Raw genomic sequence first — 14,835 nt, 5'->3', positions numbered from 1 at the left:
ATGAAAGAATCCATAAAAAAGCTATCTGAGCTAATAAATAAATTGAGGAAAGCTGCAAAGTACAAAATCAACACATAAAAATCGTTTGTGGTTGGGCATGGTAGCTCATGCCTGTAATTCTGCCACTTTGAGAGGCAGAAGCAGGAGGCTCACTTGAACCCAGGAGTTCAAGACCAGACTGGGCAACACAGCAAGATGCTGTCTCAAAAAAAAAATTAGTCGGGCATGGTGGTATGGCCCTTAGTCCCAGGTACTCAGAAGGTGGAGGCTTGAGCCCAGGAGGCGAAGGCTGCAGTGAGCTGTGATCATGCCATTGCACTCCAGCCTAGGTGACAGAGCGAAACCCTGCCTGAAAAAAAAGAAACAGGAAAAAAAAATCATTTTTTTTTTATACACCAGCAATGAACAATCCAGAAGGAAATTAAGAAAACAATTCCAGGTTCGGCACGGTGGCTCCTGTCCATAATCCTAGCACTTTGAGGGGCTGAGGTGGGAGAACCACTTGAGTCCAGGAGTTCAAGACCAGCCTGGGCAACACAGTGAGAGACTATCTCTACCAAAAATAATTAGCCAGGTGTGGTGGCCTGAACCTGTGGTCCTAGCTACTCAGAAGGCTGAGGTGGGAGGATCACTTGAGCCCAGGAGAGCAAGACTGCAGTGAGCCATGACTGCGCCACTGCACTCCAGCCTTGGTGACACAATGGATCTTGCCTTAAAAAAAAAAAAAAAAAAAAAAAGAAGATGGATGGGAAAGGGAAAAGGAGGGAAGGGGAAGGGAAGGGAAGGGAAGGGAAGGAAAGGAGGAAGGAAGAGCAATTCAATTTACAACAGCATCCAAAGAAAATATCAAGGAATAAATTTAACCAAGAATGTGGAAGACTTGTACACTGAAAGCTATAAAACATTGCTGAAAGAAATATAAAAAACAAACAAAAAGAAATTCCATTTTCATAATTGGGAGACATAACATTAATACAATTCAATGCATTTCCTATCAAAATTCCAAAAGTCTTTTTCACAGAAACGGAAAAGCTGATTCTCAAATTCATACAGAATTAGAAGGGAACCCAAATAGCCAAAATGATCTTGAAAAAGAACAAAGTTGAAACATGCACACGTCTTGCTTTCAAAGCTTATTGCAAGGCTACAGTAAATCACAACAATGTGGCACCAGCATAAGGACAAATATATAGACCAATGGAACTGAACTAAGCATCCAAAAATTATCACATACATCCATGGCCAACTGATTTTTTTTTTTTTTTTTTTTTTTTGAGACAGAGTCTCGCACTCTCGCCCAGGCTGGAGTGCAGTGGCGCCATCTCAGCTCACTGCAAGCTCTGCCTCCCAGGTTCACGCCATTTTCCTGCCTCAGACTCCCGAGTAGCTGGGACTACAGGCACCCGCCACCAAGCCCGGCTAATTCTTTGTATACTACATACGCCTGCCACCATGCCCGGATAATTTTTTGTATTTTAGAGATGGGGTTTCCCTGTATTAGCCAGGATGGTCTTGATCTCCTGACCTGTGATCTGCCCACCTTGGCCTCCCAAAGTGCTGGGATTACAGGTGTGAGCCACTGAGCCCAGCTGTCAACTGATTTTTGATAATGGAGCAAAGACTGTTCAATGAGTGCTGGAACAACTGGATATCCACATGCAAAAATATGAAGTTGGATCTTTATCTCACAACATATACAAAAACGAACTCAAAATGGATCAATGACTGAAATATAAAAGCCAAAACTATAAAACCCTTTTTTGTTGTTGTTGAGATGAAGTCTCATTCTGTCATCCAGGCTGGAGTGTAATGGCATGATCTCAGCTCACTGCAAACTCTGCCTCCCAGAGTCCGACGATTCTCCTGTCTCAGCCTCCCAAGTAGCTGGGATTACAGGCATGAGCTACCACACCTGGCTAATTTTTTGTATTTTTAGTAGAGACAGGGTTTCACCATCTTGGCCAGGCTGGTCTTGAACTCCTGACCTCAAGTGATCCACCTGCTTTGGCCTCCCAAAGTTCTGGGATTACAGGTGTGAGCCACTGTGCCCGGCCCTACAAAGCTCTTAAAAAAAAAAAAAAAAAAAAGTAACAACAAATCTTCATGATCTAAATATGAAACCAAAAGCAAAAATAACAAAAGAAAAAAAATAGGTAAACTGAACTTAATCAAAATTAAAAGCTTTTGTGCATCAAAGGACAGTATCAAGAAAATGAAAAGACAACTTACAGAATGGGAGAAAATATTAGCAAATCATATATCTGATACGGATCTAGTACCAGAATATATAAAGAACTTTTACAACTCAGCAACAAAGACAAAGAATCCAATTAAAAATGGGCAAAAGGGCCAGGCACAGTGGCTCATGCCTGTAATCCCAGCACTTTGGGATGCCGAGGTGGGCAAATCACAAGGTCAAGAAATCGAGAGCATCCTGGCCAACATGGTGAAACTCCATCTCTACTAAAAATACAAAAATTAGCTGGGCATGGTGGCACACGCCTGTAGTCCCAGCTACTCGGGAGGCTGAGGCAAGAGAATCACTTGAACCCAGGAGGCGGAGGTTGCAGTGAGACAAGATCACACCACTGCACTCCAGTCTGGCGACAGAACAAGCATCCATCTCAAACAACCAAAAAAAAAAAAAAAAAAAAAAAAAGGGCAAAAGGCCTGGGCATGGTAGCTCATGCCTGTAAGCTCAACGCTTTGGGAGGCTGAGGCAGGAGGATCTCTTGAGGCCAGGAGTTCGAGACCAGCCTGAGCAACATAGCAAGACCTCATCTCTGAAAGAAATTAGTCAAGTATGGTGGTGTGTGCCTGTAGTCCCAGCTACTCAGGAGGCTGAACCAGGAGGACTGCTTAGGCCCAGGAGGTGGAGGCTGCAGTGAGCTATGATGACCCTTCATAAGGGAAAATATAGGAATGCCTCCTACCAAAAAAAAGATGAAAAATTGCTGAACATCAAGTCATGAGGGAGATGGGAATTAAAACATTAAGAATACTACTACATACATCCCAGATGACTAAAGTTAAAAGAACATGAAACATTGGTGAGAATGAGGATCAGCTGGTACTCTCATACTCTATTGGTGGAAGAATAAAACAGAATAACCACTTCGGAAAGCAAACTACTATTACATGTCAAAACATAAAAGAATTTCAAAAGCACAATGCTGAATGAAAGCAGCTTTACACAAAAAATACACAGTGTATGATCCCATTTATACAAAGTCCTAGATTAGGCAAAACTAATCTATATTGAGGGAATTAATCAGGACAGCAGATGCCTCTGGAAGGAGGTAGGGTGGGACTGACTGGGGATAGACATGAGGTAATTTTGTATGATGATAAAGACATCATACACATTAATAGGGGTATAGGCATTTGTCAAATCTGACTCAAATGTACACTTAAGATTTATGCATGGGACTGTATGTAAATTTTACCTAAAAACATAAACATCAAATTCAATAAATGACTGCATGCTGAAGTATTTAGGGACTAAAGGTTACTGATGCTTGCATCCTCTTTAGAAACACACTTAAGTTGACTGATGGTTGTATACAGGGAGATACATACTTGATAAAGCAACTACAGTAACTCTATTGTAAGTCTGAACATTTTCATTAAAAAAAGTGCTTGGGACTCGGTGCGGTGGCTCATGCCTGTAATCCCAGCACTTTGGGAGGCTGAGGTGGGAGGATCACTTGAGGTCAGGAGTTTGAGACCAGCCTGGCCAATATGGCGAAACCCTGTCTCCACTAAAAATAACAAAAAAATCAGCCGGACATGGTGGCGTGTGCCTATAATCCCAGCTACTCAGGAGTCGGAGGCGGAAGAATTGCTTGAATCCAGGAGGTAAAGGTTGCAGTGAGCTGAGGTTGCACCACTGCACTCCAGCCTGGGTGACAGAGTGAGACCCTGCCTCAAATAAATAAATAAAATAAATAAATAAATAATACAAAAAATGGGTGAAAGAGAATGAAGAAGATCTATCTACTCATGTGAAGAGATGGTCAAGACGCAGTGCTATGTTTCACATATTTCACAGTTTATAAAAGAGAACATAATATATGCCCTTTTAAAATATGTCAGTATTATAATATGGTATGACTCAGATGTCTTCCACTGTAATATTACTCAAGCAACATACACTGCTCAAAAAAGACAAAATGAAAACACTAAATGAAAAATATCTGATTACTTTTCCTTCTTAAGAAACGCTATTTTTCAGTATTTTTCAAATATTTTAGCATTATATGTAAAATTTCTTTAAATTGGTAATTCTCAGAAGTACATCAAAAGATTTTTTTCGATTAACCTTTATTGCTATTTAGTACTACTCTGAAAGTGCTATAACTAGCTCAGATTTCAGTTGTCAGATTTTCTATAAGCTATGCTTAGCACAGGCATATTCATCTTACCAATTACAGAACAATTTTTTAAAATGGTAATAGGAAAATTTACATTAAAACTGAGTTCTTTTTATATCATTATGGTAAATTGAGTCATTTTCTATGCTTCCATGGGTAACAGAATACTTTTAGTGACTAATGAGGGAAAAACAAATAGATATCCTAAAAGATTAGGAATATTTTTTTTCTACTTGAAAAAACAGTCAATTTTTGTATTGTAAAATAATTTAATAAAAAATTATAAATGAACTTTAACAGCCAAAAGCAGCAAAAGTTATAAAACTAACAATAACAAAAACAAACCTAACAAGGTACTTTGCATACCTAGTTAATCCCTCTTACACTAAAGAAAATTTAAGTATTTTTAAAGTATGGTTTTAAAAAACTTACCCCTTCTGCTTCAAAGGTAATTCAAGCTTAAATATGGTAGCATCATTAACAACTGCTTTATATGCCTGCAAAAAATAATTTGGAATAAAATATTTTTAATATTTAAAATATACAGATAAATTTTTATACATCCCAAAACACATAAAAATGTTAGTTTTTATTTCTAATGGTATATCTGACCAAATAATTTGCCTAGTCAAAGACTTTAGCAAGTTCTTTGTCGTATCATAATTATCAATATTCTCAAGTGAGGCTTTTGTTTTTTTTTTCTGAGATGAAGTCTCACCCTGTCGACCAGGCTGGAGTACAGTGGCTGGAGTGCAGTGGCACGATCTCCACTCACTGCAACCTCCGCCTCCTGGATTCAAGCGATTCTCCTGCCTCAGCCTCCCGAGTAGCTGGGATTACAGGTGCCCACCACTACGCCTGGCTAACTTGTATTTTTAGTAGAGATGGAGTTTCACCATGTTGGCCAGGCTGGTCTCAAACTCCTGACCTCAAGTGATCTGCCTGCCTTGGCCTCCCAAAGTGCTGGGATTACAGGGGTGAGCCACCATGCCTAGCCTCAAGTGAGATCTTCTTCTCCTTTTTTTTTTTTTGGAGACAGTTTCACTCTTGTTGCCCAGGGTGGAGTGCAGTGGTACTGATCTCAGCTCACTGCAACCACCGCCTCCCGGGTTCAAGTGATTCTCCTGTCTCAGCCTCCTGAGTAGCTAGAATTACAGGTGCGCACCACTGTGCCCGGCTAATTTTTGTATTTTTAGTACAGACAGGGTTTCACCATGTTGGCTAGGCTGGTCTTGAACTCCTGACCTAAAGTGATTCACCCGTCTCAGCCTCTCAAAGTGCTGGATTACAGGCGTGAGCCACCACACCCAGCCTACACACAAGGTTCTTGTTAAAGTCACTTGCAATTCCATGTTGATGAAGACAACGGTTAATCTCCATCTTATTTGATTTATTACCAGCATTTTAACACAGCGGATCACACCCTCCCCCTGAAAGTACTTTTTTTCACTTGCCTTCTAGCACATAACATTCTCCTGGTCATTCCTCCCTTCTCATGAAAGATGACTCCTCATTTTTCTAACAATGAAATATCAGAATGCCCTAGGCCAATCCTTGGACCTGTCCTCTTTTCTATCTCCACTCATTATTTTGGTGATTACAGCCTGTGTCAGTGCTTTAAAAGCCATTTATATGCTGAAGCTGCCAAACATATTTTTCCAGCTCCATTCTCTCTCTTAAGCTCCAGACTCAACATTACCACATGGATGTTTAACAGATATTTCAAAGTTAACTTATTCAAAACTGAGTTTCTGATCTCTCTGCAACAATCTCTCCAAAACCTATTTCTCTTAGTCTTATTGCAGTGAACATATCCTTCTAATTGATCAGAACATGAATCTGAGTGTCATCCGTGACTAGTCTCTATCACATTCTACATCTGATTTAATAGCAAATCCTGAATAGTCTATCTTCATAACGTAATCATAATCCCAGCAATTCCTCTTCTAGGCATATACCCAAAGGAAATGAAATCACCACTTCACAAAGATAACTGCACTCCCACATTCACTGCATTATTCACAATAGCCAAAATATGGACACAACCTTAGAGTCCATCAGTGGATAAAGAAACTGGTACATATATACTACGGAAGACTGGAAGACCTTATGCTAAGTGAAATAAGCCAGACACAGGAAGAAAAATACTGCATGATCTCACTTATATGTAGAATCTAAAAAAAATTCAAATACACAGTGAGAGGAACAAAAGAGTAGTACCAGAGGTAAAATGGGTGGGAAAGAAACAAGGAAATGTAGGTCAAATGATACAAAGTAGCAGATACACAGGATGAAAAAAGTCTAGAGAGCTGATGTACAGCATGAGAACTATAGGTAGTAAAATTATACTGGGCTGGGCATGGTGGCTCATGCTTGTAATCCTAGCACTTTAGGAGGCTGTGGTGGATGGATCACTTGAGCCCAGGAGTTCAAGACCAGCCTGGACAACATAATGAGAACTCATCTCCACAAAAAAAATTACAAATTAGCCAAACATAGTGGTGCATGCCTGTAGTCCCAGCTACCCGGGAGGCTGAGGTGGGAAGATCACCTGATCCCAGAGGGGTCGAAGCTCAGTGAGCCATGTGGTGCCACTGCACTCTCTCCAGCCTGGGTGACAGAGCAAGACTGTCTCAAAATAAATAAATAAAACAAAACGAATTAAAATTATATTGTATACTGGATTCATGCTAAGTAGACTTTGGGTGCTCTTGCCACAAAAACAAAACAAAACAAAACAAGAAAATGGGTAACTATGTGAGATGATGGATATGTTTATTTCCTTCACCAGTGAGATGACAGGACTGAGACAGCATCAGTGTGGGTGAAGAGTTCTCAAAGAACATGATTTAAAGGGAAAGCGGGCCAGGGTGATGGCTCACGTCTATAATCCCAGAACTCTGGAAGGCCAATGCAGGAGTTCAAGACCAGCCCGAACAACATAGCTAGATGTTGTCTCTACAGAAAAACTCTAAACACCTAGCCAGGTGTGGTTGTGTGTGCTCACAGTCCCAGAAACTCAGATGGCTAAGGCGGGAGGATTGTTTGAGCCCAGGAGCTCAAGGCTGTGGTCAGCTATGATTGCATCACTGCACTCCAGCCTGGGCGACAGAGCGAACCTCCCTGACAAGTCAATTCTAAAGCCTGCTGTCATTTTTATTTTCCAATTCCAAGCCACATACCTGGTGTAGCAGATGCTGTCAAACCTCCCCACATCCCTTAGACTTTTCCCACTATTAGTATCTGCACATGCACCCAAAGGTGTTTTTTGTAAAAGTGCAGAAATATGTGTTGCCTATGCAAATGACAGGCAGGAAATTTCAAGAACTCAACACTTGATAGGTGAGGTAATTTTGAGCAGTGTTTTTAGTAAGTTTCCTTGCAGAATTAAGTTCAAGTAGCTCACTGTACAACTAACTTAATAGTATGCCACACTATCATCCCTGCATTTCCCAAATAAGCTACTTGCATTTAAAAAAAAAAAAAAGAGAGAATTATCGAACTACTTTTGACCACCTCTACCATCACTCTGGCACAAGCCTCCATCATCATTTAATTGAATTATTTAAATAAGTTCTTAACTGGTATTCTTCCTTCTTTCTTCCCTTCAGTCTATTTTTTGCAACAGTCAGAGCGATCCTGTTAATACATAAATCACATCCTACCATTCTGTTTAAAAATTTTTTTTTTTTTTGAGACGGAGTCTCGCTCTGTCGCCCAGCCCAGGCTGGAGTGCAGTGGCGCGATCTCGGCTCACTGCAAGCTCCGCCTCCCGGGTTCACGCCATTCTCCTGCCTCAGCCTCCCGAGTAGCTGCGACTACAGGCGCCCACAACCGCGCCCGGCTAATTTTTTGTATTTTTAGTAGAGACGGGGTTTCACCGTGGTCTCGATCTCCTGACCTTGTGATCCGCCCGCCTCGGCCTCCCAAAGTGCTGGGATTACAGGCGTGAGCCACCGCGCCCGGCCCTGTTTAAAATTTTTAAATGACTTCCCATCCTACTCACAGTAAAAACTAACTCCTTACCATGGCTCAGAGTCTTATATGATCTGGCTTCCTATGAAGCCTTTGCAGGCTACTCAATTTAAGACTTCACACCACCCCACCATTTCTATACTCCCTTAACTCCTTTCCTACTTTATCTACTTATATATTTGTTTTATTTTATTTATTTTTTGAGATGGAGTTTTGCTCTTGTTGCCCGGGCTGGAGTGCAATGGCACAATCTCAGCTCACCACAACTTCCACCTCCAGGGTTCAAGCAATTCTCCTGCCTCAGCCTCCTGAGTAGCTGGAATTACAGGCATGTGCCACCACGCCCAGCTAATTTTTCATATTTTTAGTAGAGATGGGGTTTCTCCATGTTGTTCAGGCTGATCTCGAACTCCTCACCTCTGGTGATCCGCCCGCCTTGGCCTCCCAAAGTGCTGGGATTACAGGCGTGAGCCACCGCGCCCAGCCTATTTGTTTTAAAATAGACAAAAAGAGGCTGGGCACGGTGGCTCAGGCCTGTAATCCCAGCACTTTGGGATGCTGAGGTGGGCCGATACCTGAGGTCAGGAGTTCGAGACCAGCCTGGCCAACATGGTGAAACCCCGCCTCTAGTAAATATACAAAAATTAGCCTGGCATGGTGGTGGGTGCCTGTAATCCCAGCTACACAAGAGGCTGAGGCAGGAGAATCGCTTGAACCCAGGAGGTGGAAGTTGCAGTGAACCAAGATTACGCCATTGCACTCAAGCCTGGGCAACAAGAGTGAAACTCAATCTCAAAAAAATAAAAATAAAAATAGACAAAAAGAGTGAGAAAAAAATCCTACTGGAGAAAGTTGTCTTTTTAGAATCATTCAGACTTGGGAAGTAATGAAAGGTAGTCAAAGAAGAGAAAAAACTAGCTGCAATTTCTTGTTATAGGTTTATTACACTGAGAAAGATAAAATGCTAAGGACAGTATGGTGTTTCATTATCATTATCCTATACTAGTGAGGATGGAAAAAGATGGTATGCAATACAAATGCTTCCCTGGGAAACAAGGATAAGTATAACGTAACTCTCGAAGGAGCCCCATGGAAGGATGGAGGATGGAGGAATCAGCTCTGCTTGTGATAAGCTGTGGAGTGAGGCAGGCTATCAAGGAAGCTCCAGGGGAAGTATTCTTTCAGCTGGGTCTTAATGGAAGGATGAATATGAATTCAATAGATCAGTAATATTCAAAAACAGAAAAACATTATTGGAAAAATGAGAAAAAAGCAACTTTCTAATAAATTCTAATTCACAAGGCTATCAAATGCTTAACGAATGCTTACAAACAAAACAAATACAGTTGTTCTCCACTGATGAAAAATAACAGTTGCTAGATTTTTAAGTTTATCATAGCAAAATAATACAAATTGATTATTAGAAGTAAATTATGAGGGTAAAACTTTTAAAACAGTATTTTATATATATATATAGGAATATATACCTTATCTCTTGCAGTAAGAAATCGTGGATCATCTTGAAAAGCTTCTTTGACGAGTTTACTAAATCTATTAAATAGTGTAAGTAACTGCTCAACATATTTCTCAGAGTCCTAGAAACAAAAGGTTTTATATTAAGTTTTTAAAAGAAAAAGCACACACAAAAAAATGAGAAAATATAAACATAATTTTTAATAAAACTCATTTAAAACTGGGGATATTTTTTCTTAAAAATAAAACTAAAAGGTGGTCCAATATTACTGTTTTGCCACTTCTTTTTTTTTCTTTCTTCCTTTGTGTTTTTTTTGAGACACAGTCTGCTCTGTCGCCCAGGCTGGAGTGCAGTGGTGCCATCTGGGCTCACTGCAAGCTCTGCCTCCAGGGTTCACGCCATTATCCTACCTCAGCCTCCCGAGTAGCTAGGGCTACAGGCACCCAGCCACCACGCCTGGCTATTTTTTTGTATTTTTAGTAGAGACGGGGTTTCACCATGTTAGCCAGGATGGTCTTGATCTCCTGACCTTGTGATCTGCCTGCCTCGGCCTCCCAAAGTGCTGGGATTACAGGCGTGAGCCACCGCGCCCGGCCCCCGGTTTTACTGAGAAAATAGTATCACTTTTCAATTCTGCATTTTTAAAAAGTTAATGTTCTTATTTGTAATCAACACATAACTGTACATATGAGGTACAATGTTATATTTCAATGCACGTATACACAGTATAATGATCAAATTGGGGTAACTACTATATCCATCATTTCAAACATTTATAATTTCTTTGTGGTAACAACATAAAAATCTCTTCTAACTTTCTTGAAATATACACTACATTCTTACTTGCTACAGCTGCCCTGCTGGGTCACAGAACACCAAAACTTATTCTTCCTATTGAACTATAACTTTATACCCCACTAACCAACCTCTTCTGGTCCCCCAACCCCCAGCCTCTGGTAACCACTCACTATTCAATCCTGCATTTAAAAAATAGCCTTGACATATCTCTATCATTGCCATTAAAAATAAACTTACAGTAGTAATAGTTTCAGCAGCTGCTACCATATCTGCCAGGCCAGCACTAATGATATGTTCCTCCAAGTCTTTCAACATTGGCTCTATACCATTAGGAACTTTGTCCATCAATGAAAACATTAAATGTAACTCTGGAAGGACAGAACACATTCATGTAATCATTTCATTTACTAGAATAAGAATTTAGAGAAACATTAGTTAAAAGTTTGTAATGTTAATAGTATTCTGTGGATACAATGTAATTAGGAGTAGTTTTTTTTTTTTGTTGCTGTTTTTCTGTTTTTGAGACAGGGTCCCACTCTGTCACCCAAGCTAGGTACAGTGGCTCGATCATGGCTCACTGCGGCCTTGACCTCGTGGGCGCAAGCAATCCTCCCACCTCAGCCTCCTGAGTACCTGGGACCACTGGCTAATGTTTTTTGTAATTTTGTAGAGACAGCATCTGCCAATGTTGTCCAAGCTGGTCTCAAACTTCGGGGCTCACACAATCCTCTCGCCTTGGTCTCTCAAAGTGCTGGGATCATAGGTGTGAGCCAGTGCACTTGGTCTAAAAATTATGTTTAAAAAAAATCAAATTAAAAGTGATCAGGCTAGGTGTGGTGGTTCACACTTTTAATTCCAGCACTTTGGGAAGCCAAGGTGGGAAGATCATTTGAGCCCAGGAGTTAAAAAGACCAGCCAGGGCAACATGGCAAAACCCATCGCTACACACACACACACACACACACACACACACACACACACACAAAACAAACAAACAAACAAATATTAGCTGGGTGTGGTGGTGCATGTCTTTGATCCCAGATACTTGGGAGGCTGAAGTGTGAGGACTGCCTGAGCCCAGGAGGCTGTGGCTGCAGTGAGCCATGATTGCACCATTGCACTCAGACTGGGTGACAGGGCAAGATAGTCTCAAAAAATAAAAATAAAAAAAGTGATCAAATACTGCAAAACCCATCTCCTTTCTTTAAAAGCTCAGTCATTTAGCCAGACGCAGGGGACATCAGCCTGGGCAACATGGTGAGGCTCTGACTCTACAAAAAATACAAAAATTAGCCAGGCATGGTGGTACACGGCTGTAGTCCCAGTTACTCAGGAGGCTGGAAGGTGGGAGGATCACTTGAGTCCAGGAGGTCAAGGCTATAGCGAGTTGTGATTGTGCCACAGCATTCCAGCTTGGGCAACATGGTGAGACCCAGTCTCAAAAGAAAAGGTGAGTCGGCCGGGCGCGGTGGCTCAAGCCTGTAATCCCAGCACTTTGGGAGGCCGAGACGGGCGGATCACGAGGTCAGGAGATCGAGACCATCCTGGCTAACACGGTGAAACTCCGTCTCTACTAAAAAATACAAAAAACTAGCCAGGCAAGGTGGCGGGCGTCTGTAGTCCCAGCTACTCCAGAGGCTGAGGCAGGAGAATGGCGTGAACCCGGGAGGCGGAGCTTGCAGTGAGCTGAGATCCGGCCACTGCACTCCAGCCTGGGCGACAGAGCGAGACTCCGTCTCCAAAAAAAAAAAAAAAAAAAAAGGTGAGTCATTCGATTTTCAATGCAAAGGAATATTTATTTACACACAAGATTAGTATATTTCATAAGGTAGATGTAATATTAAATATACAGCCACATCATCAAAAGGTAAAAAATAACATGAGTAATAATTATGAAAGCAACTGTATTAGAGATTAGAATATAAAACTGTATCCATAAAGAATTTTTCAATTTACAAAGCACTTTTTCATGTTATGCCATTTTATTGACCTTCACAAAAAACCTAACTCACAGTACTGATTACTACTAAAAAAAACCTTTCGAAAAAAGTGCAACATAGATCAGACATAACTCTAACTAGACTGGCACAAAGAATACAAGTATTTTGTTTATGCCAATAAAGCAGCTTGCTTTTTACTACTGAATTACTCCTAAAAAGTGTATGAACTTAAGTGAATTGAAATACGCACTTTAAATGTAACTAGAGATTAAATAGGAGGACCTTGCAGTTAAATACAACAAAATCTGGAAACTTAGCAGAAGTTATTTAAAAAACAAAAGTAAAAAAACGTTAAAAGCAGTTTTACTGGGGTTGTAGGTATATGTGCAATTTTTGTTTTTTTTAGTTTGTTATATACTTGCTACCTCTCAAAACACATCTTTTTAAGAAAACATTGAAGCAATAAAAAAATCCTTTAGAAATCGTAAAAGTATTTTTGGGGATAGAGATGAAGACTATTAACATGGAGTGTTTTATTACTTTCTAAAAAGATTCATCACAAGGTTCCACACAAAAGTCAAATACCTGGTTCTAATCTATAACATATGTTTCCAGTTTAAATTGGCCTTTAAAAGCAGTGTCTTGTTTTTCAGAAAAAAGTAGAAATTCACCATACACATACACAGATGTCGATAGCTAAGAGGGAAAATGTTTAAAATTTAAGTTTATATACTCTTTAGCAGTTGCCTCTGTGTTAAATATTTTATCTATTTCCTTAAGTATAGTTCACTCTAACAGTGCCACATATACCTATGTGGAAAAGAATTATCTAAGAGCAACTTACTAAGTGATTTGTTTCAAAGATACCCTCTTAGAAGATTATGATAACTTTATGTGATGTTTTACCTACTTTCAGTTTCATTTCTCTTGATCATGCCTTGGCACTCAGCTAAGATAGTCTCTTTAAATGATGTCACCAGGGCATTTACACAGCATTCCATGAGCTGAAATACATCAAAAATTAGTCAAGGCTACTATATAGGCTGTATAGCACAAATCTATTCCAACTCACAAAATAAAACAATATTGTCCAATAGAAAAAAATAATTATACTGAAAGTAGATTTCACTTACCTTTACTATAGGATTATTGAAGATGGATATGCTACACTAGTTTACCAAAGTATATTTTCCCCTAAAGAAAAAAACTACAGAACTAGACTCTCTTTAGACATTTTAACAAAAGTCCTCAAGGAGAGGAGAGAAAAATATACAAAATAAAAATATACAAAACCAAACTTTGATTAACTCTTCCTGTCTGGAGAGAACTTGTTTTAGAATTAGGTTATAAAATTCTAGAAGTGTGAATACATTCATTCAACAAACCATTATTGGATGCCTACTACATGCAGGCACCAAAGAAGTATTTAGGAGACAAGAATAAGACACAATTCCTGCTCTCGAAGAGATCACTGTCTAACTGAGAGTGAGGAGGGCAGTAAACCTACACTGCTAACTAAGTATAACTCAGTTAAGTGGCATCACACATATACACAAACACACATAAAATAAAAACAAACTTAGAAACTACTTTTTTCTACGGTAGTTAAAACGGCCTCATCCACAAGTTGATATCTAAAATGGGATCCTGTAAAGTAAGTACAAGCCCTAAAATGGGTTACATATTCTAGGAATACTAGGAAGCTTAAAATAGTAGAGAAGAGATAGACAGTGGAAGAGAAGGCTAGAAAGATAGGCTGTAACCAGATTATGAATGAAAACCTATGATTTGGGGTTTTATTTTATAGGTAGGGAAGGAAGAACAAAGGAAGGTTTTTTTGTTTAAGAGAAAGGATGTTGCTCTGCTGCCCAAGCTGGAGTACAGTGGCATTACTACATAGCTACTATCATACCTCACTACAGCCTTGAACTCCTGGGCTCAAGTGATCCTCCTACCTCAGCCTCTCGAGTAGCTAGGACTACAGGGATATACTATCATGTCTGGTTAACTTTTTAAACTTTTTTGTAGAGATGATGTATTGCTATGTTCCCCAGGCTGGTCACAAACTCCTGGTCTCAAATGATCCCCCTGTCAGCCTCCCAAAGTGTGGGATTACAGGTGTGAACCATCAGGCCTGGCCCCAAGGAAGTTTTAAACAGAGGATAAACACAATGAGATTCTCGTCTCCTCAAGTCATATTAAAGATCAGTGTAATGGTAGCAAAAGGCAGGTGGTAAGGAGTGGGTGGTTGGGATATGGTAACGAGCCTGCTGAA

General features: G+C 40.2%; 1 protein-coding gene across 1 annotated transcript in view; it reads right to left on the bottom strand.

The window, feature by feature from the left end:
• Positions 1-14,835, bottom strand: part of LOC105493659 (cullin 5) — a 106,994-nt gene that overhangs the window by 24,542 nt on the left and 67,617 nt on the right. The window contains 4 exon segments of the mRNA XM_011761498.2: positions 4,806-4,870; positions 9,836-9,943; positions 10,858-10,988; positions 13,471-13,564. Coding sequence (XP_011759800.2) covers positions 4,806-4,870; positions 9,836-9,943; positions 10,858-10,988; positions 13,471-13,564 — 398 coding nt within the window.

Source organism: Macaca nemestrina, chromosome 12 (assembly GCF_043159975.1).
Source record: "Macaca nemestrina isolate mMacNem1 chromosome 12, mMacNem.hap1, whole genome shotgun sequence".
Taxonomy (NCBI): domain Eukaryota; kingdom Metazoa; phylum Chordata; class Mammalia; order Primates; family Cercopithecidae; genus Macaca; species Macaca nemestrina.
Note: the sequence above shows the minus strand (reverse complement) of the source record. Positions and strands in the feature narration are given on the sequence as shown.